Source organism: Ricinus communis, chromosome 10 (genome assembly GCF_019578655.1).
Source record: "Ricinus communis isolate WT05 ecotype wild-type chromosome 10, ASM1957865v1, whole genome shotgun sequence".
In the NCBI taxonomy this organism is placed as follows: Eukaryota; Viridiplantae; Streptophyta; class Magnoliopsida; order Malpighiales; family Euphorbiaceae; genus Ricinus; species Ricinus communis.
In genome coordinates, this window is record NC_063265.1 from 16,302,767 (window position 1) to 16,325,845 (window position 23,079).

The window sequence follows — 23,079 nt, forward strand, 5'->3', positions numbered from 1 at the left end:
GAAGTATTTAATTTCTCCAATTTTTAATTCATTAAATAAAATCCAATCTCCAATTGGTTTTATTTGATCCATAAATGAAAGTGTTGGGCTAATTTGTCAAAAAAAGTTCGAATTGGAAATATTAGACCCCCTGATACACGTTCAGGGGGCAGATTGGCCCTTTGCCCACCAGAAAACACACATACTAAAGCCTGCATTCTCTTCGCTTCTTGCCCTTCTAGCTAAGCTAGCTCCTTGCACCTTTCTCTTCCTTTCTAATAGGTTTTGATTCTTTATGTTGTTCTTATTAATGGGTTCGTTCTTGGTATAAAGATCAAAGCCACATATACCTCAAGGTAAAAGAGAAATCACTTATCTTCTAGTATTTCAGCTGTTTTGAATTCATATATATATATATTTTCAGTCAGGTAAGTTTTCTGTATTTTCTTTCCTTCTGCAGATTAATTCTTGAGCAGTTCATTAAAATGTTCATAACAATCTTGGAACTGTTTTGGGTTATATTTATATGTATAGATCTAAAACTTGTTTTATGCCTGACAAAGAATTCCTTATCTTTTTCTTATCAAACTTTAGTGCTTTCACACAAAGTACAAACTTGGTTTCAATTAATTAACTAAGCCTTTAATTAAGGGGACCGTGGTATTTATATATGGTTTTGAGGTTTCCTTCATCTATCTTTTATTCTCTATTTTAGTGGTGGTGGTTAAGAGGTTAATATATTAAGTTAAATGAAAGAACCAAACTACCTGATTTTGTAAAATATACTAATGGGTTTTCCAAAAGAAGAAAGATCGATTTGCTTTTTGTTTTCCCACCAAAATACCAATTATTCCTATTTGGGAAATGGTTTCCTTAATTGCGGATTAGAATAAAAGATTATAAGAGAGTCTTATTTTGCCTTAAATCTCTAGTTATCCACTTTAGTTTGTTGTTTTATTACAAGTAAGTGTATTTCTTGCTGTAATCTTATAACATGTAATTATCAAATCTCACCAGTTTTTCTTAATAGTATGAATAATGAAGAAATCAAAATCTTAGCAAAAGAAAAAAGAGGAGAAATGGAAATCGGTCACATGGTATAAATTAATATCAGTCTACAGTATCCATCACTTTCAATGACTTTGACAGTGTATATGGAGGCCCATGCGGACGGTGTAGGTCCATTTATGTATGTATTATCAAAGGAATTTGTTTGCCTTCAAAGTCAGTCTCACGGTATTGGCCATTTTATGTCTTGTCATGTTATTGCTTTCCTTAAATGGAACTATAGTAATAACCAAATAAAGAAAAGGCTAATTGTTGAAAAGTGAGTTTCCACTATTGAAATTGTACTTAAATAACTTATAGGAAATGAAATTTAAATAAGATATTCATTTACTAACTCAAAATTGAATCTTTTAGGCTCCTCTCTTTTTTCTTTTTTGTTGTTTTTTTTTTTTTTTTAGTGGGTTACCATTCCTCTCTGTTATAATGTTAGCACCACCGTATTTCGTTTTCTGCTTTGGTTAGCCAACAACATTGTCTCTGTCTTTCTAACACCGACATTCTCTTTATTGCAGGTCCACTTACAGAAACGTCATTTCCAGCATCCTTATATAGCATCTAAAGAAAACATAAAAAAGGACATAAAAGCAAAACACAAAAATGGTTGTTACGGAATCTGAAGTAATCTCCCAAAATGAGGTCGATTCGCCGTTACAACCCGACCAACAACCTAGAAACCTCCCATTCTCATCTCTTGGCAGGCAATCTTCCATTTACTCGCTAACCCTCGATGAATTTCAGCACACCCTCTGCGAGAGTGGTAAGAATTTCGGGTCGATGAACATGGATGAATTCCTCACAAGTATCTGGAACGCAGAGGAAAACCAAGCTACTGCCACGAGTAGTAGTGATCGCATCAATAATACAAACAATAATAGAGGAAATCGTCTGAGTAGTTTTAATGATCATTTGTCTGCCAATGATCATAGAGCTATATCGAGGCAGCCTAGTTTGCCCAGACAAGGTTCGCTCACCTTGCCTGCGCCGCTATGTAGGAAAACAGTGGATGAAGTTTGGTCTGAAATACATAGAGAGCAGCAGCGAGGACAAGGGCATAGTAGTACTAGTAGCAGTGGTGATAATAACATGCAAAACCCCGAATCTGCGGCTCGGCAACCGACATTCGGAGAGATGACATTGGAGGATTTCCTGGTTAAGGCAGGAATAGTCAGAGAACACGGCAGCCCTGCTGCGCCGTCAATATTGCCTTCTCATCAACAACAACAGTACGTATTGTATAACCAAAGTGTAACCAATAACAATCATGCTATTGGGACAGGTTTTGTTTCGAGGCCTGTTTTGGGAGTGTCTGGTGGTGGCACGGGTGGGGGTAACTCGGTTGGCTATCAGACAATGGCGCCACAAAGTGGTGCTGCAGGAGAGACTCCGGGGAGGAATGCAGGGTTTATACCGCAGGGAGCTGTAGCACCATCAGGGTCAGTTTATGGTGGGAGAGTTGGGAATGGTGGTGGATATGCTCCAACTGAAGGAATGGGGGTCGTTGGGCAAGTTAGCCCTGTGTCATCGGATGCTATGGTTAATACTAGCGTTGATAATACTGCAAATCAATTTGGAATAGACATGGGAGGATTAAGGGGAAGGAAGAGGATAATCGATGGGCCGGTTGAGAAAGTTGTTGAGAGGAGACAACGGAGAATGATCAAGAACAGAGAATCCGCTGCAAGGTCTAGAGCTCGAAAACAGGTACAATCTTTTTTACGGACCATGTTGTGAGTAGTAAGTAATTCGGATAATTATTGTCTGTCTTAATTCTCAGTAAGATTCTAAGCCTGGAAACAATATAAAATCAGGGTTTTTTCTTTTTCTTTTTCCAAGGTCTGCAAGTATATGGCATTGTCCATTGAAAATATGTAGTCATTTCTTAATCATGCCATTAACACATAAGTGAATGTCACTGAGAACATCCAAAGAGTGATTGAGGTAGAGAGATGAGTGGTAAACAAGAATGTATTTTCGGTTTTACAGGCATATACGGTTGAATTAGAGGCAGAGCTAAACCAACTTAAAGAAGAGAACAAACAGCTTAGGCATGTTCTGGTACGTTCATGAAAAACATTTTCTGTACTGTAAACTACTTTTTGTGCGATTCAACAATTTTAATTAGATGTTGGTCCTGACATTTTAATTATGCATGAACAGACAGAACTTGAGAGGAAAAGAAAACAACAGGTAATTCCTGTAAATTTAATTTTTCTTCTTAATGTTCACCAATCTTTCAAAAAAGAGATAGATAAGAAATATTTGGAAGTTGTATTTTTTCTATAAATGAGTGTCTGTGGGTGTGTTCTAATATCATTTATTGCAGTATGTGGAGGATTTGAGAATGAAAGCTCAATCCAAGGCACAAAAGGCTAAAGAGAAATTAAGGGTAATGAGAAGGAATTTGAGTTGCCCCTTATAATTTATATTATAGTCAAAAACAATGGTAAGCTGTAATTTCATTTCTATGTTTGGGAATTAATAAACTATACTGAAGAACCAATTATCTTTCAATGCTCAATTGTTTTAGTGATGCAGAACCTTGAGAGAAAAGATGATGAAGAGAAGGAAACATGGGGAAGTGCATTCAGGAATGAGTTTCAAGGATCGAGGAGGAAGGGCTCTTTTCTTACAATACTATATGATCTTACAAGTTATGGAATATGTATAAAAGTTTTTAGTTTGCCATGAAATAGTTAGAGAAAGCTAAGATGTGCTTATTACTGCAATTCCTTTATTAGTACTTGGTTTCTTTTTTCCATCAAAAGTTTTGGGCAAATGTCCTTTGGAATTGTATGTTTTCCAGTTCATAATGCTAAAGCACATAATTTTGTTCGTCTTTCCGCTTTCAGTTGTAGATTTAATATTCGGTTTTATGAACTATTATGATCAGCTTTAGCTTAGCTTATTATTACTAGAATCGTCTAATGAGTTTTAACCTTTAGTTTAGTAACATTATTAGAGTCATTTTCAGTATGGTGAAAATGAAAACTTGGGTTGGAGTTGAATTGGCTTATATAATTAAAGATTATGCTATTTCATTCCATAAATTTTTATTCGAGATTTGAAAATTTCTTTCTTTATAGGTGATACAAATTTTATAAGAAAAATATCAAAATTTTATTAATAAAATCCTAAATTAGTACTCAAATTTTTTTAATTGTGTTATAAAGAAAAGGGATCCGAGATTGAGGAGAATTTATCATCAGTGAGCTAGGACGTTTATTGTAAGAAGAAGGGTTGGAGATGCTGGAGAATTTATCATCAGTATATTAAAACTCTTTTTTTATTCTAATATTTGTATACGAGATTTTTATTTATTATTAGAAAAGGGATCAGAAATTCGAAAAAATCTAGTGGGAGATTCGGGAGAATCTATCATCAGTAAATTATAACTTTTTTTTAGTACTAATATCTGTATATGAAATTCTCATTTATTTCGGGGATTCGGAAAAATCTATCATCAGTAAATTAATACTTATTTTTAGTTCTAATATCTGTATACCAGATTCTCATTTATTATTTAGAGAGGAGGTTAGAAATTTATAAAAATCTATTATAGTAAATTAAAACTTTTTTTTCTTATTTTAATATATGTGTACGAGATTCTCATTTATTATTTGAGATTTTGTTATTTCGGATTTAAAATTATATATATATATATATATATAGTTGATATATCTTTCTAACAAAAACTGATGTCAGAGTATAACTTTATTTGTAGATGAATAAGCCACTTTGTAAGATTTCACAAGTTTTGTGCATTTTCTCGGATAATTAGAGAATTGTATATCATGTTATTAGGTACATTACAGGGCATGGATTGTAACTTTACTTTTGTATAGTGTTTGTCCGTACGTAATTACTTAAATTTTTGTTTTAATATTCAGAGGAGACAGCCCAAAATAATAACATTGGAGAGACATTGTTAAACTATATTAACGAGAGAGAGAGCTGTCTTTAATCGCTCTAAATGTAGCAAATTTGCTACAATCATGTGATCTCCTTCCTAATTTTGTCGTTTGCTCTCTCGGCTCATCCGATCCGAGCTCCGACTAGCTTGAACTTATTTTATTTGTTGTCAAATCTAAATGAGATATACTGAGATCAAATAAACTGAAAATTAAGTTATTCATCAATTTATTAAAAAATATATATTATAAAAGTTGTTTAATAAATTTGTAATTTTACTTTAATAAATAAGTTAAAACTATTTTTATATAAAAACATATAATTCATATGCAAAATTAAATTATTAGTATTAATACTTTAACGTATAAGTTAACTTATGAAGAGCCACCTTACGTAGTTAATAAGCTGAATTTTCTAATAATTTTTTTACTAAAAGAGCTCAAGTGAATTTTTCTCAAACAAAATGCAAATAGATCATTAAAATTATCACACCAAAGTCTTAAATCATACTTTTTCTTTATTAGAGAAAGCATATGTGAAAATTAGGCTTCCAATAGACTTTTTAATTAATCATCTTTCCTTAAAATGATTTAAAAGTCATACTCTAATTTCTTAAATTAAAAAAAGGAGAAATAAATTACTTTTAAATATATTTTAATTTTTTCTTTTTCTTTTTAAGTCACGTTCTCATTTCTTGTTCATTTATCTCCTTTTTTATTTTATTAATAAGAATTAACTAGAAAATATTATTATAATATATACATATTTTAAAATAAATTAAAATAATGAATTAATAGTTTATAAAGAGTATTGTTGAAATACTGTAACAGATCAATTTATTCAGAGTAATGTGCACTAGAATCAAGCCATCACCACTTGATTTCACCTTTATTAATTTTTGATATCGTCCGAGTAGGAATTAGAAAAATATACATTTATGAATATTTGGAAGTATATAATTATGCTGTAATCCTGAAAGGATATTTTCAAAATCTAGAGCTGATATATTAAGGGATATAACCTCAATCTCTCATCATTTCTATTTATGTTCTGAACATGCCCACTAAAAAATGGCACTCGAGAATAATGTCTGCAGAGGGAGTTTTTTTTCCCTCTCAGAGCATGTTTAAGAGATGGGAATTAATAAAGGTTGTTGTTCATGGCAATTGAAGAAAGGATGACTATGGTGACAATCCATCTCCAAAGGTATAAATGCTTAATTAGGCCATTTCACATGCTCCACTTCTTAATTATTTTCTTCAAATTCATGTTAAGTTCGAAATTTTTTTGGAAAAGAAATAGAAATTTATAGGTATTAAACTCTTTCTTAGCTGTTTTTTTTCTAAATATATAATACTATGTCAAAAGCCATTTCAGCTGCGGCTATAGCTATTGCCTTTAGTTATATATATGTATTTACATGTATTAATGGTGATGGCATGAATATAATGCAGGCCCTATGTGGGTGATAGGAGTTGTCAGATGTGGACAACCTTTGCTTCAAGCTCAAGAGGTGAACTAGTCCTGAAGGTGTTTGTCCTGGTATCTTGACAGGATCTAACTCCCAACATTTCTAGACTCAGGATACCCTTTTCATCTCCAAATTGAGCACCGACAAGTCATACATCAACAGTTTATGGTGAATGTATATGATTATTAGCACCATCTCGTCTAAATTAAATGAAACGGTAAAAAAAAAAAAACAAAAAACAAAAACAAAAACAAAAAAGAGAGGGCAGGGAAGAAGCACATTTATCGCAACTAGAGCAAGGTCTCGAATCAAAGTTCCCTGCCCTCATTTATAGTTAAAAAGGTTGTGTTATAACTTGATCATTTTCCATTTTATACAAAGGGAATGCTGATAATAGTGTTTGATTGAACTTTTTTCCATATTCTGACAATTATTAAGGTTCTCATCTCATATTACCAGTTAATTTCTAGAATCAAACTTTATTGAAGTGTTCTGACAGAGGTTATGACATATCAATCTCATGTATTTTTTGCATGAAATGGGTATTGTTCATATCCTCTGTGCTAATTGAAGTTTTCTGAAATTGGCTGAACAAAGAACCCTCTGTATAAGATAAAATAATCTGTATGTTTGCAGAAAGCTTAACAATTAAAACCAGCATCAAACACACAACTCTTAGTCCGGTTTCTGGAGTAATGAAAAGTTTATTGTACCCCTGGTCCTTGTTTAAACCAATCAAAAAAAAATACTTTACAAGAAGATGAACAACCTCAGGCATGCATGAGATTACCGTTGAATCTTTCATAAACATAATACTTAACCTTGCAATGGACAATAACAGAACAGAATACCAAGAAAACGGATGATCCTCCCCTTACTGGGCAAGGCTAGAAGGTGCAAGATGCTCAGGAAGATCTATCATATGGCAAGTGAACAGAAATCCACTATAGAAAGAATGGCAAGCATACAATTGCTCAAAATTCCTAATGTATCTTGAAAAGAAAACAATGGTTTGAAATCTATAAAATAAAAAGAAGTGATATGCATTTTCTTTAACATATTCCTTCTAGTACAAAATCAAACCTGACCAGATGTAACTAGCATTTCTCTGCATTGCAAAAATTTCTATTCATATTCAAACTGAATTTCTATATGCATATATTTCCTCATGAGACAAACAATGGATGAGGTGAAGTTCGCTAAAATCTGGCACTCATCATGGGTTTTTGCCTCTGAAACAACCCCATAAATAACCAATTTCCTCAAATTGGGGCACCTGGCTAGAAGCCCTGCAACCCAATCTGTAAAGAGATCACTGATCACTGACCATCCCAACTCTAACATGATGACATTGTTAAACTGATACGATCCATGCAAGCCGTAATGAAGCACATCATCTCTTAAATCATAGTTTAATGATAGATAAGTTAACTGAGGAAAGCAAACAGGCATAGTGTCCAAATCTAGAACCTCGTCTTCATCGTCCAATGCTACACCCCACAACCGAAGCCTCACCAACTTTGATGATTTTGATATCATGTTATAGAACTTTGGCCCTGTGATGGTAAAATTACTGACATCCACAACCTCAAGATTAGAAGTGCTCTCTCCAATATCAAGATGGAGAACACTAACATCATCAATCTTCAAAACCCTCAAAGACCCCTTGCCAATAAGCTCAAAAAGCTCAAGAGTACAATCTTTTAAATGCAACTTCTCAAGACTATCAGCCTCCAATATAAACTTATCCAAACTAATCGCTTCAACATAGATATCCTTTAGTGAAGAAGTAGTAAGTTCCATAGTAGCCTGTGCATCAGACATGGCAATATCGGGATTAACAAGGGTCAAGGTCTCAATTTTAGGACAAGCAGACAGCAAAAGGCTCAAATCCAAAGCTGAAATACTAACATAACTCAGAGCAAGTGACTTCAAGCAAGGAAATTTCTGATAACTAGGTTCAACACCAGTGATAGAATTATGGGCTAATGCCAAAACTTCCAACTTATGGCGACCACATTTCTCAATGATATTGATATTTGGATTGGTCCTCACATTATAATACAACTCACGAAGTGTTTCCCTCGTATACATAAGCCAAGCAATGACAGGAGCAGCCGAGAACTCATCTGCATCATCCATGAAAATCGACAAATTCTGCAATCCAAATGTTTGGAATATGGTCTGAGTTATGAGAATTTCCAGTCTGCTAGTGGTAAGCTCATGGTAAACTGGCCAATCATTGGTATTGAAAGAAAGAGAGTGAAGGTGAGAGCGCCAAGCTTCACGCCATTTCTTGCAAGTGGTGGAAGCAATGACTACGTCTCGGGCAGCCTTGAGGCGAGATAGTATGTTTCCTATGACTTCAACAGGAAGGTTCTCCATATACCCAAATGAGAATAAGCAGCAAAGGAGAATAAAGAAACGGCTACTTTATTCAAAATTGAAGACTTCCAATCTGTAATTCTCTCACTGCCAATAATAGAACAAAAAGATTTTACACTGAAACTTCACCAACTCTGCAGAGCTTAAATCTTTTGAAACAATTTAGTTACTATAGAGTTATCCATCAAAGGTTTCAGTGACATCCCACATTCAAACTTCACCAACTCTATAAAGCTTAAATCTTTAAAAACAATTTAGTAATTACATGGTCATATATAAAAAATCAGCACCAACCCAGATCAAAATTTCTAATGGGTTTCGACTAAACTGGAACTGAAATCAACTAGAAGACATTATCACTTGGTAAATTTATTTTGATTATTCTAATATTGTACAAGAATTCAAACAGAGATCCTAAAAAACCTGTCAAACACTAGAAAATTTTTAGAAAAAAAAATAAGTGAGAAGAAGAATCAGTCTAAAGGTAAAAAGGAGATGTCTTGATCAGAATAGTAGTTTAATGAGGAAAATCAGAGAAATGAATAAATACAAAATATTAGAAAAATTAAATTAAAAGGGGATGGCTTACCGTTAGACGATCATGATTCTGAAAGAAAAATAAAAAATCTGATCTAAGTAAATGGCCAAATACGCGACGACGCAGGTAGAATTTCTAATTTTCTCTCTTTCACTCTCTCACTCTCTTATTCTTATAAAGCTCTCATTGCGTGCGTGAGAGTTTGATGGTCGGTCTGTCTGTCTGCCTGTCTTCTACACGTGTGGGAAGTTCATTTGCACGTGTGATATAATTCAGGTCATCTTGGGAACAGTTACTGCTATGCTGCTGGTTGCAACCTCCTAGAACTTTGGTGTAGTCATGTCCTTTGATTCTTGATGCGGGTTACAAAGAGTCAAATGAGGCCTTTTCCTTTCCTTTTTTTTTTTAAAATTAATTTCTAGTTTTGTTGATAAATTTTGGTCGGATTGCCTTTTTACAAACAACTAGAAATAAACTAGTAATTTGAAGATTTCTTTTGAAAAAATAAAGTATAAAATATGCAAGTAATTTGATTTTTTAATTTTAGATATATTATCTTTTTTTAATTGTATAATTTTGTTAATAAAAATTATAGCTATATTTTTACTATTGCAATGCTTATGTAACACGTTGTTTTGCTTATACATAAGTTAGGCTTCACATAAGAAATTAATATTATTATAACGATTCTCCATTTTATTATCGAAAGTAAAGGATTAACTAAATCAAAATAAATAAATTTTAGAGAAAAGTATAAAAAGATATTTTATAGTTTAGCATTTTTATATTTAAGAAATTATAGTCTTTTTCATGATAAAAAAAAAAATCTTATAATTTAAATTTTTAATGTTTTTACTAATTTACAAACTAACATCTTTAAATATTTATAATTTAATATTTAATATAATACTCACTTTCAATAATGAAATCACATCACTTATTAAGTGATTTACCATATAACTTACTACATTAGATTCATGTTTAACAAAATTAATATATATTTTAAAATTTTTTTAGAAATAAAATAAAATAATAATATTTTTAGAAGTATTATAATAGTTGATTTGATTATAAATTATTTATAAAATATTTTTTTAAAAAAATATTATACTAATATTAAATTATAAAAATCTAAAAATATTAATTTGTAAGATAATAAAAATGTAAAAAACTAAATCCCAAAATAATTTTTTGTCATGAAAAAAAAAAAACCAGTCATTTATGTGCAAAAGAGCCTAACCAAATCATATGTTTTTATACTTTTCTCTATATTTTATAATTTCATTTTCAGCTAAACCCAAAATTGCACGGCAATACTCGTATGCCAAAAACTCTAATCTTTCCGCCATAATTAAGGTGTTAAGCTTTACAGGAGGATCATTGCAATCCACTACGAACGAAGCTCATGTGCAGTGTCTGCCAATATAAAATCTTTAATTTATGAGAAGATCCAAACCCTGAATCAGTGTTGCTCAATCAAACATGAAAACCAGAAGAGTTATAGGTGAAACTCCAATTTATGAGAGAAAAGAAGGAATTTCTGAGAGACGGACAATGTTGCTGAATTAAACATAAAGAACTGAATATTCAATTATTTCTACATATTAACAATGTAATGATGCTCATATTACAAAGAATTAGGATTAAATAAATTGTGCTTACTTTGGTAATTTATGTTGTAGCCATATAAAGTGAATGACAGAAACAATCATTTTCGTCTTCAGAAAAGAACAGAGTTGAATCCCTTAGTAGAGTGATCTTTCAATGGAATCCATTAATGCATGGCCGCCAAAAGAAACATTTGGTTAGTTATAAATTCTCGATTCATCCAAAAGTCTTATCTGCTGCTGCGCTGCTCCGCATCCCCAGCACTCGATGTTGTCATGAAAGATTCACCGCAACCGCATTGTCCTTTAGAGTTTGGATTTATAAATACAAACTCAGACCTGCCAAAAGATAAGTGTGACACAAATTACAAAATAAACCCCCATAGTGGCAAAAGCTTTATGATTCAAACCTAAAATATTATGCACATGTGCTTGGCAGATATGTTCATCCATATATTGCATGTTTGGCCACTAAAAGCTTGGACACCAAATAAAGTGAGATTGACACATTTTATCTATTAATTGAGCAATTGGGTTTGGAACAAAAGCTCCAATAAAGGAAATGATACATACATTTCCCCATCTACATGTATGGACTATTAACCAAGCAATGGTGCTTCTGCTGCAATGGTAGGTTGAAAGCAATATGACGGATGTTGAGATTCATAGACAAAAGGAGAAGGGATAACGTGATGGCACTGGTATTTGTGGTGATGAGTCTACAATGTGCTTGTACTGGACTACTGGAATTCATAGTGACACAGTGATGCAACAATGGAACCAAGGAGGTTACCTTAGTTTATCATCAACAAAATCCATCTTAGTTCCAATAACATGCATGAGAGCTTTTGGATCAATCAGTATCTTTACACCTTTTTCTTCAACCAATTCATCAAATTTCGCTTTCTCATCTGTTAAAATTGAACAAGAAAACCAAAACTAAGCTCCAAAAAATACAAATAAAAGAAAGATAACTAGTTGAAGAAAGCTCCATGACCAACGGGCAACAGGTAATAACTTCATAAAACTCAAACTTATCATCTTTTTCTTTTCTGGAAAATAATTTGTATAATACATTACTTTCCAATTAAATTAGCATATACTATTAATTCATTTTTCAAGCCCTTGTAGTTACCACTGTAAAACAAACAAAGACATGACTCTTTTTGCATAAATGCCACTGATAGCATTAACCTGAGAAATGCCTTTCACCGTCCGAACAAGAAACCACTGAAATTTGAACTTATTAACAATGATGAAGGTGATTCTAATTGAGAGACTGACTTCACATTTTTCCTTTTCTCTTTATTATCCAGAAAATGGCATGCTCATTGCAGATCCTAGAGTATGTCCCAGACAAGACAGTGACCCTCAAGTCCACGTCCGCATACAGACGCTGATTGAACATCCAACAGTTTCTTAAACTCCACACAACAAATTTCATTCTCTTCTTTTATATATTATTTCAACAAAAAGGGGCAAACAGAACAATGGCAAAACAAACAAGTGGAGGTAATTTGAGGATAAAGAACTGATTTCTGACACTCCAACTTAATTAAGAAGCAAGGAACTTAAACCACAGATTCTCTTATTTTCAACCCCTATTTGAACTTGAACAGGTCTAAAAGCAATCAAATGTTATAAGAAATAAGTATCGACAAAAATGTTAGGCTGCTTGGAGAACAGCTAAATCAAAAAGTAGGTTATCCCCTCAATAGGCCTGGAAAAAGACAAATAAATAACCACTTAATCTTTGCCTCCTAACTAAGCCAATATGGAACTTAATCAATCGATAAGGCTACTCAAAGAGGCAACAAATCAAATCAAAATAGCAATAAGAAAATTCGTAAGAACAAGAGAGAGAAAAAAACAAAAGGATCATGATCTTATGTTATATGCAATTGCTAAGAATAATTCCAGCTACCGTTTAATCTAACATTTAAGCATCCTTAACATCACATTTCCAACAAAATTAATGAAGTTTCAAGGTTTTCTTTACATATACAAATATAACAGCTACAAGCAAACACCTACTAGAAAAGCAAATTTATCCGATTCAGTGCCACGGAAAGCAATAAACTAAATATCTTTAACCATCTGAATAAAGAAAGTACTCAAAAATTGAACTTAGTACCAATAATGGTGATATGATAATACTAATTGATTCACTAATAATATTTTATACTAACACTGAATCAATTCACATATAACTAAGCCAATTTAATATATGCAATAAAGTAATTCAAATAGGCGATATATGATTATGCGCAGAAAAATCAATCAATTGGCAAAAAATAACTCAGTTAGCCAACTAGTCGAACAATTAAACATCACATTAAATACATTGACGTAACCTAAGATTTCGAAATGGAGGATTTTACCAGCGTAATTGAGGGTGTAGGATAAGCCATTACAGCCGCGAGCTTTAACGCCGAGCTTTAGAAAAGGCCTTTGGCGCTGTTGTAAGAGATGGCGTATTCTAGAAGCCGCTGCGTCTGTTAAGGTTAACGCCTGCCGTCTCGCGGCGGGTCCGATTTTCTCTGCCGCTGCTGCTAACAATTTGGATGCCATTGTTGTTTAAAGATTTTCTTTAGATCGAAATATGTCCGAAAATGCCAGGATTAAAGGCCGTCTCTTTTATTGTTCACAAGGCTGATTTCGTCCTTTTCAAAACGATGGTATGGCGGTTATTGTTGTTAGAAGTCGGAGACGTGCTTTGTCGGACTCGATAATTTTTTAGTTTTTGTCAATAGACTCGGAAGATTTGTGATGTTAGTTTTCTAGTAAGTTCTCCGTCAATATACGACAACCATGTTGATTGGTGGAATAGTACCCGCGTTTTATTTGAACGACACGTCGTCTGTTCTTAAAGTAATGATGTACACTCGTAATTTCTTTTAATTTCAAAAAAGTAACTTGTTACCATTTTTACACGTGTTTTTTCCTTTTTAAAGTATGCGATGATTATTCATTATAAAGATAATCATTTCATTGTTAAAGTTTCTAATATGGAATGGTTCAGTTATTTTTATTTTTATTAATTATTATTATTATGTTATTGGTATTGTAAAACGATTAGAGAAAGAGAAATGTAATTTTGATGTTGATAATTATCCATTTTGATCATAGAATAAATTTGTACAAGTTACTATTATCAAACCCATAATCAAAATTCTTCAATTAGATTTCTTAAACATCTCTTTTGTTTATTCTATCAAAATCTTAGGTCCAAAATTAAACAAACAATAAAGCACAAAAATCTTCATCAAAAAATGAAAATATTTGCCCAAACTATAACCTTCTTCTCCTGCTTGATTTTATTGAGCTGCATTAATAAGTATCAACCCTTGAAAACTTAAATGATCAACTCTTATGATTAGCAGTAAGACTGTAAGGCTGCCTCAAGCTTGTACCTTAAAAAATTGAGCTGAGAATGAACTTGAGATTTTATGAATTCTAATCTTGTTCTTAATTGTTTGAAAGCTAAGCTTATGTAAACAATAAAATTGTTTAAATATGAATTTGACCTTGAATTAAGTTGGTGTGCAAATTTGCCAAAAAATTAAAATTATTCTAATTGTCTACCGACTCTAAATTTCAAGGGCAAATCGGTCTTTTAGCCATTTTTGTTAGACTTCCTTGCATAAGTTACCAAACAACAATATTAAAAAGTTATTAATTTTATATTATATTTTCAAATACAATTAATATATATGATAATAAAAATTTATCAAATATTTATGAATTAAAAATCTGAATAACAAAATACTTATTTTTATATTGAATTATCATAGAGAACAAATACGAAAAATGGTATATAACAGTTTTTTTTTTTACTTGTTCTTGACCAATCAAAGCAATTACTATTCAAAACATCTTGTGTTGAACATGGAATGGTGATTACATTAGTTTTATGTTTCGAGTACTAAAATATACAAATGAGAAATAGTTTGAATAGTAAAAATATTTGCTTTTCCGAGAAATATTTGTTACTGAATTATTTTGACTAGTTAAGAGTTAAAAAAAAAACTTATATAATATATTAATTTATTAATAAAATGGTAAGATTTGCATTCTTGGACTCAACTTAGCTCGCTCGGCTTGCTCCTAAGATCAAGATTGAAGATGAAAACCATAGAAATTGGTTGGGTAGAGCAAGCAGGCTGAAAAAGAAAAGAAACTGTTGGGCAAAAGGGTTATAGAAGTGAGCCCATAACTAAAACCCTAGCCTGATAAGGGTTTTAATTAGTATTGACCCAAGAGACAAAACCAAAAAGGGGTTACTGTTTGTCACTCAATTGTATTTGTAATTGTAGGAGGCTAGCCCCACATATCCTATGCTCTGCTCTTAACTCACCATCCTACTTTCTTACCAAAAAGCAATTTCTCAATCTCTTCACAAGATTTTTCTTTGGTTTTGATTTGCTGAATACTATTTTCAATTTTATTAAAAAAAAAGAAGAAAAAGGATAGCATATAGTTACCCGACTATCTCACATTTCCGAGTTTTAAGCCAGACAAACTATATAAATACCCAAAGTTCTCATTTTTATTTTATTTTATTTTTTGTTTTATGTATACCAAAACAAACAAAAAAAACATAAGAGCAACCCAATTTCACTCTAGACCTTAGCACCCAAATGCTTGAAGGGAATTTGCTATTTGTTACTCTGCCACTCTTTCAGGTCTCTCGCTCTTTTCTTTCTTTGCTTATCCCATTGTCATTATTTTTTTTTTCTTCTGAATTTGAACTGCTTTTTATGATCTAATAGTTATTCTATTGCTCAGTTCAGTTGTTTGTCTGCTAGTGTTTCATTGCTATTCTTAGTGGGTTTTAGTTGTTTTCTTTTTTTCACTTTGCATTTGTTATTGGGTTTGGTTTAGTATGCGAGATTTTTCTTCTTGGGAGACCTGTTCTGAGCTTTATCTACTACTTAGTTAAGCATTGTCTAAGTTCCTGAATTGTACTCAAAATTGTCATGTAGGGTATTCCCTTTATGTTTATGTGGTTAGTTCTATGTAATGTTATGTCAATTGATTTTCTAAGCAGAGTGTTATATATGTGTGAAGTGTGATAAATGTTAACGGGCTCCTTTTCTATCGTCTTCTTTTTGCTAAACAGGTCTTGGAAGTGAGTTTCTTGATATAAATCGAGTATTTTTAAGACAGTTTGGTGTTTAAATTTACCGTTATTTATACTACATCAACCTAATTTAAGATGGCAGCTTGTGTGTCACCGTATTGTACACCTTCTGATACTAGGAACCCAATGGGGATGCTAACTGTTCTTGGAGGAAGACTGGCAGTGGAGAATCACCTTGGAAGAGTTGGCTCTCTTAAATTGTCAGATGACAAGAACCGGTTTCTGGGTGCTAACCAGAAAGCAAACTTTTCTCATTTTAAATGTTCGGCGAAGTCTCATAGTGTCAGTCCTTATCCCAACAAAGACCCTTTTCTGGATCTGCATCCTGAAATATCAATGCTTAGAGGTGAGGGAAACAATACGGTAACCACCCCAAAGAAGGATAATTTGAGTGGAACTGTTACTGACAGCTTAGGACATGAATCTAGTCCAAATAATTATAATGAAGCAAAGATCAAAGTTATTGGTGTTGGAGGTGGTGGATCAAATGCAGTCAATCGCATGATAGAAAGCGCAATGAAGGGTGTGGAGTTTTGGATTGTCAACACAGATGTGCAAGCAATGAAAATGTCTCCTGTATTTCCTGAAAATCGTTTGCAAATTGGTCAGGAGTTGACTAGAGGTCTTGGAGCTGGAGGAAACCCAGAAATCGGAATGAATGCTGCCAAAGAAAGCAAAGAAGCAATAGAAGAGGCACTTTATGGTTCTGATATGGTCTTTGTCACAGTAAGTTCAGCATTTATGCACATAAGAGTTTTCTAGTGGTAATTCTATTATTATCCCCTCTTTCTGCATTTTATGTTCTCTGGTAATCTTTTTTCCCTAATATATCAAATTAGTAGCATCAACAAAAGAGGATATCATCACGGCATCTTCTTGACCCAAATGAAAGAGAAGAACCAATGCCAAACATTGTATTTCAGTTTTCTGTGCTATAATAAATGCAGGACTGGTCATGTGATAAGATTTCTTTAAGCACACAAATATCTGGTCCATGAGTTGGTCTACAACAGGAATAGCATATGGATCAGTTTTACAAATTTAATCTAATGGACCTACTAAATGTCTTCTTCAACCCTCTTCCGTTTCCTGATTTTTGCTCTCCTGTATTTAAGTAATTTGATTTCTCTACAATAGTTTCTTTTGGCCCATGGTTATCCTTCATTTTAATGTCTGTAGCTAGCTATACGTAGCACATGTCTAGTCTCTAGATGCTAGCACACTGCATTGTCATGAAGACCTTGACAATGGTATGTGCTAATCATGGGCAAAATACTAGATTCAGTTAAATGTAGCACTGCTGATTCTTATGCCTAGTAGAAATTGCTGTACTTTTACTTAGTTTGAAAACAGTAAGTTCTATGAGGCCTCAAAAATGTTTTAAGAGATGAATTCAAACGGGGGACTGACACATTTCTATTGAAAATCAACTTTTGGAGATGGTCATGAATGATATATCTGTCCCCCAATAAATTTTGGGATATATAATATAGTTAAGTTGATAAACTTGAAAATGAGCGTTGAGATGCTTTTCTTGTCTTAAAGTTATAGCTGTCTGGAGTTTCATGTATATATGGATTTGTCTTGTATTCTTCCTCTTAAAATTTCAAGAGCAGTACTGTTTCATGCCTATGAAGGTATATCTACTTGTGAGCCATTGGATTTTGTGATATTTTTTCTGTTTCTTGTTTTCTTACTGAAAAAGATACTCTTTTTCTTTCTTTGTTTTGTTTCTCTTACTCAGAACTTTAAGTTTCTATACGCAGGCTGGAATGGGTGGGGGAACCGGCACTGGTGGAGCTCCTGTGATAGCAAGTGTTGCAAAGTCGATGGGTATATTGACAGTTGGTATAGTCACAACCCCTTTCTCATTTGAGGGACGAAGGAGAGCAGTTCAGGCGCAAGAAGGAATTGCAGCTTTGAGAGATAGTGTTGACACACTGATTGTCATTCCAAACGACAAGTTATTGACCGCTGTATCACAATCTACCCCGGTAACAGAAGCATTTAACCTTGCTGATGATATTCTGCGCCAAGGTGTTCGTGGCATCTCTGATATTATTACGGTATGTATTTCCAGAGGGGTATATTACAATCAATTAGATTGTATTTACTCCTTTTTATGTTAAGGAATTCTACTGTTAGCTATCATTTTCTCACTGCATAGTTCATGAAATTAGACTTCATTCCTTCCAAAATTTGCCGTTGACTGTGTATAATGTACTGAAAACTATAAGAAATATATGTTGGTTGTGTCATGTATTATCATGGATAGATCCTAGTATTTGTGAATGTGCAGGCATGAAAATTTTATAACTTGGACTTTGGTGCATTAAAACCTATGCATTTGCATGAGTACTTTTGAAGTTAACTAGCTGACGATAAAGTGCAGATGTTCAAACTTTACAACTATTCTGTTGAAGAAAGATTCTTCTAATCCATTGGTTAGATGAATTTAGATGGTAGTTTTCATGTCCGCAATCATGCATGGCTTTAGGGGCTCTCTCCTTTATACTCTAATTGGTGGTAGGTTTCATAACTTGCAGATTCCAGGATTGGTGAATGTGGATTTTGCTGATGTGCGAGCTATAATGGCAAATGCAGGATCTTCATTGATGGGGATAGGAACTGCAACTGGTAATGTTAAGCTGCTTATCACAAGAATGTTTAGGTTTCTTAAATTACTTTGTACTCCAAGTTAGTTTTTGGCTTCTTAAAGAAGAAGGCTTGTTCAAAACTTGTAGCTATCCGCATGACACATGTTGGCCCTTCCTTGGCTCTGAAAAACAAACAGGTTGAATATATTAATCCTCATGTAGAATTCTATGTAATTGGTTAGAGTGCATTAAGGTTGTCATAATTTTATCTCTGTTTATAAAAAGAGATTAGTGTGGTTGCTGGTGTCCGTAACTTGTAGCATTTTTTCCTTCCTATGCTTATAATTGATGCTAACTATAGCATCAATAAACTGCTAGTAGTCTAGCATGCACATGGTACAAATTATAAACTTGTTCTTTTAAAAAGTAGAATGAAACTTAGATTTGGAGTCTACATTGAACAGAAAGGCTATTAAACTAACTTGGTGTGTTTTGGTGTCTCAATGTCAAGAATGGAAGGAATTAAATCCAATTTAAAGTGGCTTGCCAAAATTGCTTAGGAGTGCATTAAGGTTCTATTCTTATTGTATATGGAAAGAAAAATTAGCCTATTTCCTTTTTATTTTATTTTATTTTTCTAATTGATGAATCATTTTTGTCATGATGTCCAAATTATCTTGTTATCGATGGCTTGATTGTCACCTCTATTTTACCATGCTATATTGTCTGGTTTCCAGGTTGTGTTTTGATTGATGCATCAATGAGCCATTTTAAAATTATTTTCATGATCCTGTTTCTGTAGGGAAAACAAGGGCAAGAGATGCTGCATTAAATGCAATTCAGTCACCTCTATTAGATATCGGTATAGAGAGGGCAACTGGAATAGTATGGAACATAACTGGTGGAAGTGATTTGACTTTGTTTGAGGTACCTCTTCTCTCTCATTCTGGTTACAAGTGGATTTGACATCTTGTTTGATGCCTCAACCTTATATTTGTCTTCAAAAATGATGCCATGCAATTATGAGTTGTATGAAAGTTTACCTGTTGTCAATAATAGAGAAAAGCTCGCAACCTCTTAGAGCATTTCTAATGCACTCTTTGTATATGTCAAATTCTTTATTATAAAGAGCGATCCCTTAAAATAAGACTCCTTGTTCCTTAAATATAAAATAAAAGTTGATTTTGGCTCTCCAAAAACTTCAATCTCTATTTTGATTTTAATAAATGCACTATAAGTTCCCATATACTTTATTAATCAATATTCTTAATTCTTTCTTTTTTCTATTGGCAACTTTTGAAATTGAAAAGAAAGAGAAATTAAAACCATTATTGCTTATAGAAATAAAAGTAAAATAAAGAGCACGATATAAAGAGTCTATTGGACTTAAGTAAAACCTTTTGCTATTTACATTTAAATATTGGGAATGTTCTTAGCTACTCTATTTTTGGGGGAGGGTAGTACATATTTTATTATCGCCTTGTTGTAAAAAGAGCATTTCACCTTTTGCCAGTAATTTGCTTGATCAATTACTTTGAATTCATTTTGTTTGTCATTGTTGCATTGAAATTGCAAAACTCTTCTGTTTTGTTGTAATTTCTACTATTTATTGGTGTGCTGGGATTTGTAATTGAAACAAGAGGTTACTGATGCATGTTTAGCCAATTTCATACTTATACTTGCTTGATGATGTTCAATCTTCATTCTTTAGTAATCTTACCCAGAATTAGGAAGATGTTGTTAGAGTATTTAAATATGTTTGCTTGTAGGTGTCCTAATATTCATTTAATTTATTAGCAATATGCTGCTGCAGCGAGTCATACTGCAGAACCTTAATTGAAAATGTAAAGGATAAAAGGTTGAGTTGATGTATTAACTTCTCTTTCTTCATGTTCTTTGACAAAAATGACCAATCTTGCAGGTAAATGCTGCAGCAGAGGTTATTTATGACCTTGTAGATCCAACTGCGAATTTAATATTTGGAGCAGTAATTGATCCCTCACTAAGTGGTCAAGTAAGTGATTGCATGCTCCTACAGAACTCTTGTATACCTTTTTTTAGTCAGGTCTTGAACATTGTGCTCCTGCTACATAAAACTACCTGGGTGATATATATGCTGGTAAAACTTAGTTTAGACTTTAGAAGATGGTTCTAGTTATTTTAGCATCAATATGCCATGGCTTTCCTGACTTGCCATGATTAATTTGTATCCCTCTAACCTTCCTCCTGTGTCCAACAATTTCAAATATTTTCTCCCTTTGGCCCCTGAGCTTAGCTCAAACAGCAAAAGGCTGGCATGGGTTTGCAGTACTAGTCTTGATATGTTCATGGGCTGTTTCGCTCTCACAATCTGTCTGTAGAAATGGTCTAGGCCTGTACTCACAGTAGCGCTGGTGTTTAAAAGGTGAATTGGGGCCACAGCCACCTTAACTTAGCCCATAGCACTCTACCTCATTTCATCATGGATTTTTAAGGGCATCTCTGCACACGTATGGCTCGTTCAGTTACCTTTTTCTTTTACATTGTATGTTTGCATTTAATGGTGCATATCGTACCTTTTTCTCATGCCAGGTAAGATTTGCACACAATACCCTTAGATAACCACACAATTAGACTTGAACTTAAAAATAGGCTTCTCATGATGGATTTTAATTAATAATATTTTGTCATCCAGGTCAGTATAACTCTAATTGCAACTGGATTCAAGCGGCAAGAAGAAAATGAAGGCAGGCCCCTCCAGGTGTCTCTCTCACTCTCTTTCTCTCATGCACGTACAAACGCATGAAATTCTTAATATGTTGGTTGCTTAATTATGGTTAAAATGCAGGCAGGTCAACTATCAGGGGCCGACGTAACGTTCGGAATCAGTAGGCGACCCTCCTCTTTTACTGAAAGTGGTTCAGTGGAGATTCCTGAGTTTCTCAAAAAGAAAGGCCGCTCTCGCTATCCAAGAGCTTAAATTACATTTATCACTAAAGATGTTCATTCTAAGGATCTACGATACATCTGTTTAGGTATTAGTTCCACACAGCTTTCCCTGTGAATTCTAGTAATGAGGTATCAAGAGTGAATGCTTGTTTAGAATATAGAATTCCCTAATAAGTTGTAGATGTTTTGTGCTTTGAATTGCTCATCAAAAGAAAATACATGTGCTATTTTCCTTCCCAAGTGTTTCAATAATCTCAGAAAAGTTTCTCAGGTTGCGCCATAGAGCGGCTTGTACAGTGTGTGTGGATGGAGTTGAGATGTACCCATTAGTTATTAATCGACTTATTTGTTTCTAAATAGTGTTATTTGGACACTATTAGTTATTAATTCTTATCTGGACATTTAAATTTTTATAATTTAATTATTTTAACATTTTAATTTTTTATTTAATTTAATAAATATTTCAATTTGTATTTTTTATAATATTTAAATATTTATTGACACGAGCCTTTATTTGATATATTTATGTATGACATGTGTAAATATTTTATTGTTATTATTTAACAGAGTACATGTGTCTATTAGATTAAAATAAAAATTTAAAAATATTTAAAAGTTAATAAAAATAAAATTTAAATATTTATTAAATTAAATTGAAAGTTAATATATTAAAATGACTAAATACATTGAGTTACAATGTGAAATATTAAGTTCTTGTTAAATAATATAAGAGATAAATTATTTATAAATCTTAACATTAAAAGAGTAGATAATTAATTTGTGATTGTAAAATTATCGAAAGCAATAGTTAAGTTAACATCACAACTTTAATTCTTTTCCTTCCTTTTCTTTCTCTTATTACAAATTCCAATCTTATGGCATTGATACATTCAACACATATCTTTAATAGTAACTTGCTCTTCTTCTTTTTTTCTTTGTACAATCAATAGTTATGGCCCATTTTTGGTTCCTCAAGCTTTACAATTTTTTTTGAAAACTATTTAAAAATATTTTAAGATTAATAAAAAATATTATTTTTATTATATAATTTTTTTAATACAGTATGGTTGTCTTTTGGTTATTTTTTGGTTATATTTTAAAAAAATTAAAAAACAACCAATACCGTATTTTAAAAAATTAAAAAATTATATTTTTGATATTTTCACACAGTAAAAATAATAAAAAAAAAAGATTACACTGTATTTTTGATAAAAAATTTAAAAAATATGAATATTCTTATAACCTTTTTTTTCCTTTTCAAGAATTTTTTTTTTTTTTTTTAGAAAAACTGTTTCAGGATTGAATGACCGAAATGACATTAAATTCTAAATACTTGTAAGAAAAAAATAAAAAGTTAATTAGTGATAAATTAATCCAGACATTGTTTAGCAGATAATTAGTTTTTTAGTTGCATGCTCATTGAGCGTCTCAAGTAGAAAGCGAACAAAGATCTA

General features: G+C 32.6%; 2 protein-coding genes, 1 long non-coding RNA gene and 1 other non-coding gene across 6 annotated transcripts; 2 read left to right on the forward strand and 2 right to left on the reverse strand.

Moving 5' to 3' along the window:
• Positions 1-166: 166 nt before the first annotated feature.
• LOC8267156 (cell division protein FtsZ homolog 2-1, chloroplastic) lies at positions 167-22,012 on the forward strand. 3 transcript variants are annotated; one of them, XM_015725098.2, is made up of 13 exons: positions 167-335; positions 1,560-2,748; positions 3,031-3,102; positions 3,205-3,237; positions 8,426-8,609; positions 13,937-13,950; positions 16,176-16,826; positions 17,867-18,166; positions 18,647-18,737; positions 19,500-19,624; positions 20,619-20,711; positions 21,372-21,437; positions 21,525-22,012. In XM_015725098.2, the coding sequence occupies exons 2-13, from the start codon at positions 1,645-1,647 to the stop codon at positions 21,654-21,656; spliced, it is 2,865 nt and encodes a 954-aa protein (XP_015580584.1). In that variant the 5' UTR covers positions 167-335; positions 1,560-1,644; the 3' UTR covers positions 21,657-22,012. The 3 variants fall into 3 exon arrangements, with proteins under 3 accessions (XP_015580584.1, XP_025014808.1, XP_002528741.1); XM_025159040.2 differs by lacking the exons at positions 167-335; positions 1,560-2,748; positions 3,031-3,102; ... (1 more) ...; positions 8,426-8,609; positions 13,937-13,950 and adding an exon at positions 15,251-15,642 and having other exon boundaries at positions 16,080-16,826; positions 21,529-21,783; XM_002528695.4 differs by lacking the exons at positions 167-335; positions 1,560-2,748; positions 3,031-3,102; ... (1 more) ...; positions 8,426-8,609; positions 13,937-13,950 and adding an exon at positions 15,255-15,642 and having other exon boundaries at positions 16,080-16,826.
• LOC107262016 lies at positions 5,979-6,836 on the forward strand. Its single transcript, XR_001535938.3, has 2 exons — positions 5,979-6,162; positions 6,411-6,836. It is a non-coding gene; the product is annotated as an uncharacterized LOC107262016 (long non-coding RNA).
• On the reverse strand, positions 10,897-13,706 carry LOC8267155 (iron-sulfur assembly protein IscA-like 1, mitochondrial). The gene is made up of 3 exons (XM_002528694.4): positions 13,339-13,706; positions 11,751-11,868; positions 10,897-11,296 (listed from the first exon to the last, which is right to left on the reverse strand). Exons 1-3 carry the CDS (start codon positions 13,526-13,528, stop codon positions 11,188-11,190), a joined length of 417 nt encoding a protein of 138 aa, XP_002528740.1. The 5' UTR covers positions 13,529-13,706; the 3' UTR covers positions 10,897-11,187.
• Positions 12,619-12,732, reverse strand: LOC112536364. The gene has a single exon (XR_003080395.1). It is a non-coding gene; the product is annotated as a small nucleolar RNA U19 (small nucleolar RNA).
• Positions 22,013-23,079: the final 1,067 nt, after the last annotated feature.

Excerpts from the sequence above, each read along its gene's own strand:
- LOC8267156 (XM_015725098.2), top strand. The coding sequence starts at position 1,645 with ATGGTTGTTACGGAATCTGAAGTAATCTCCCAAAATGAGGTCGATTCG. Across the intron at positions 18,167-18,646 it reads GCATCTCTGATATTATTACG|ATTCCAGGATTGGTGAATGT; the intron begins GTATGTATTTCC and ends CATAACTTGCAG. Across the intron at positions 19,625-20,618 it reads GTGATTTGACTTTGTTTGAG|GTAAATGCTGCAGCAGAGGT; the intron begins GTACCTCTTCTC and ends CCAATCTTGCAG.
- LOC8267155 (XM_002528694.4), bottom strand. The coding sequence starts at position 13,528 with ATGGCATCCAAATTGTTAGCAGCAGCGGCAGAGAAAATCGGACCCGCC. Across the intron at positions 11,869-13,338 it reads CTACACCCTCAATTACGCTG|ATGAGAAAGCGAAATTTGAT; the intron begins GTAAAATCCTCC and ends CAATTTTAACAG. Across the intron at positions 11,297-11,750 it reads TTTGTTGATGATAAACTAAG|GTCTGAGTTTGTATTTATAA; the intron begins GTAACCTCCTTG and ends ATCTTTTGGCAG.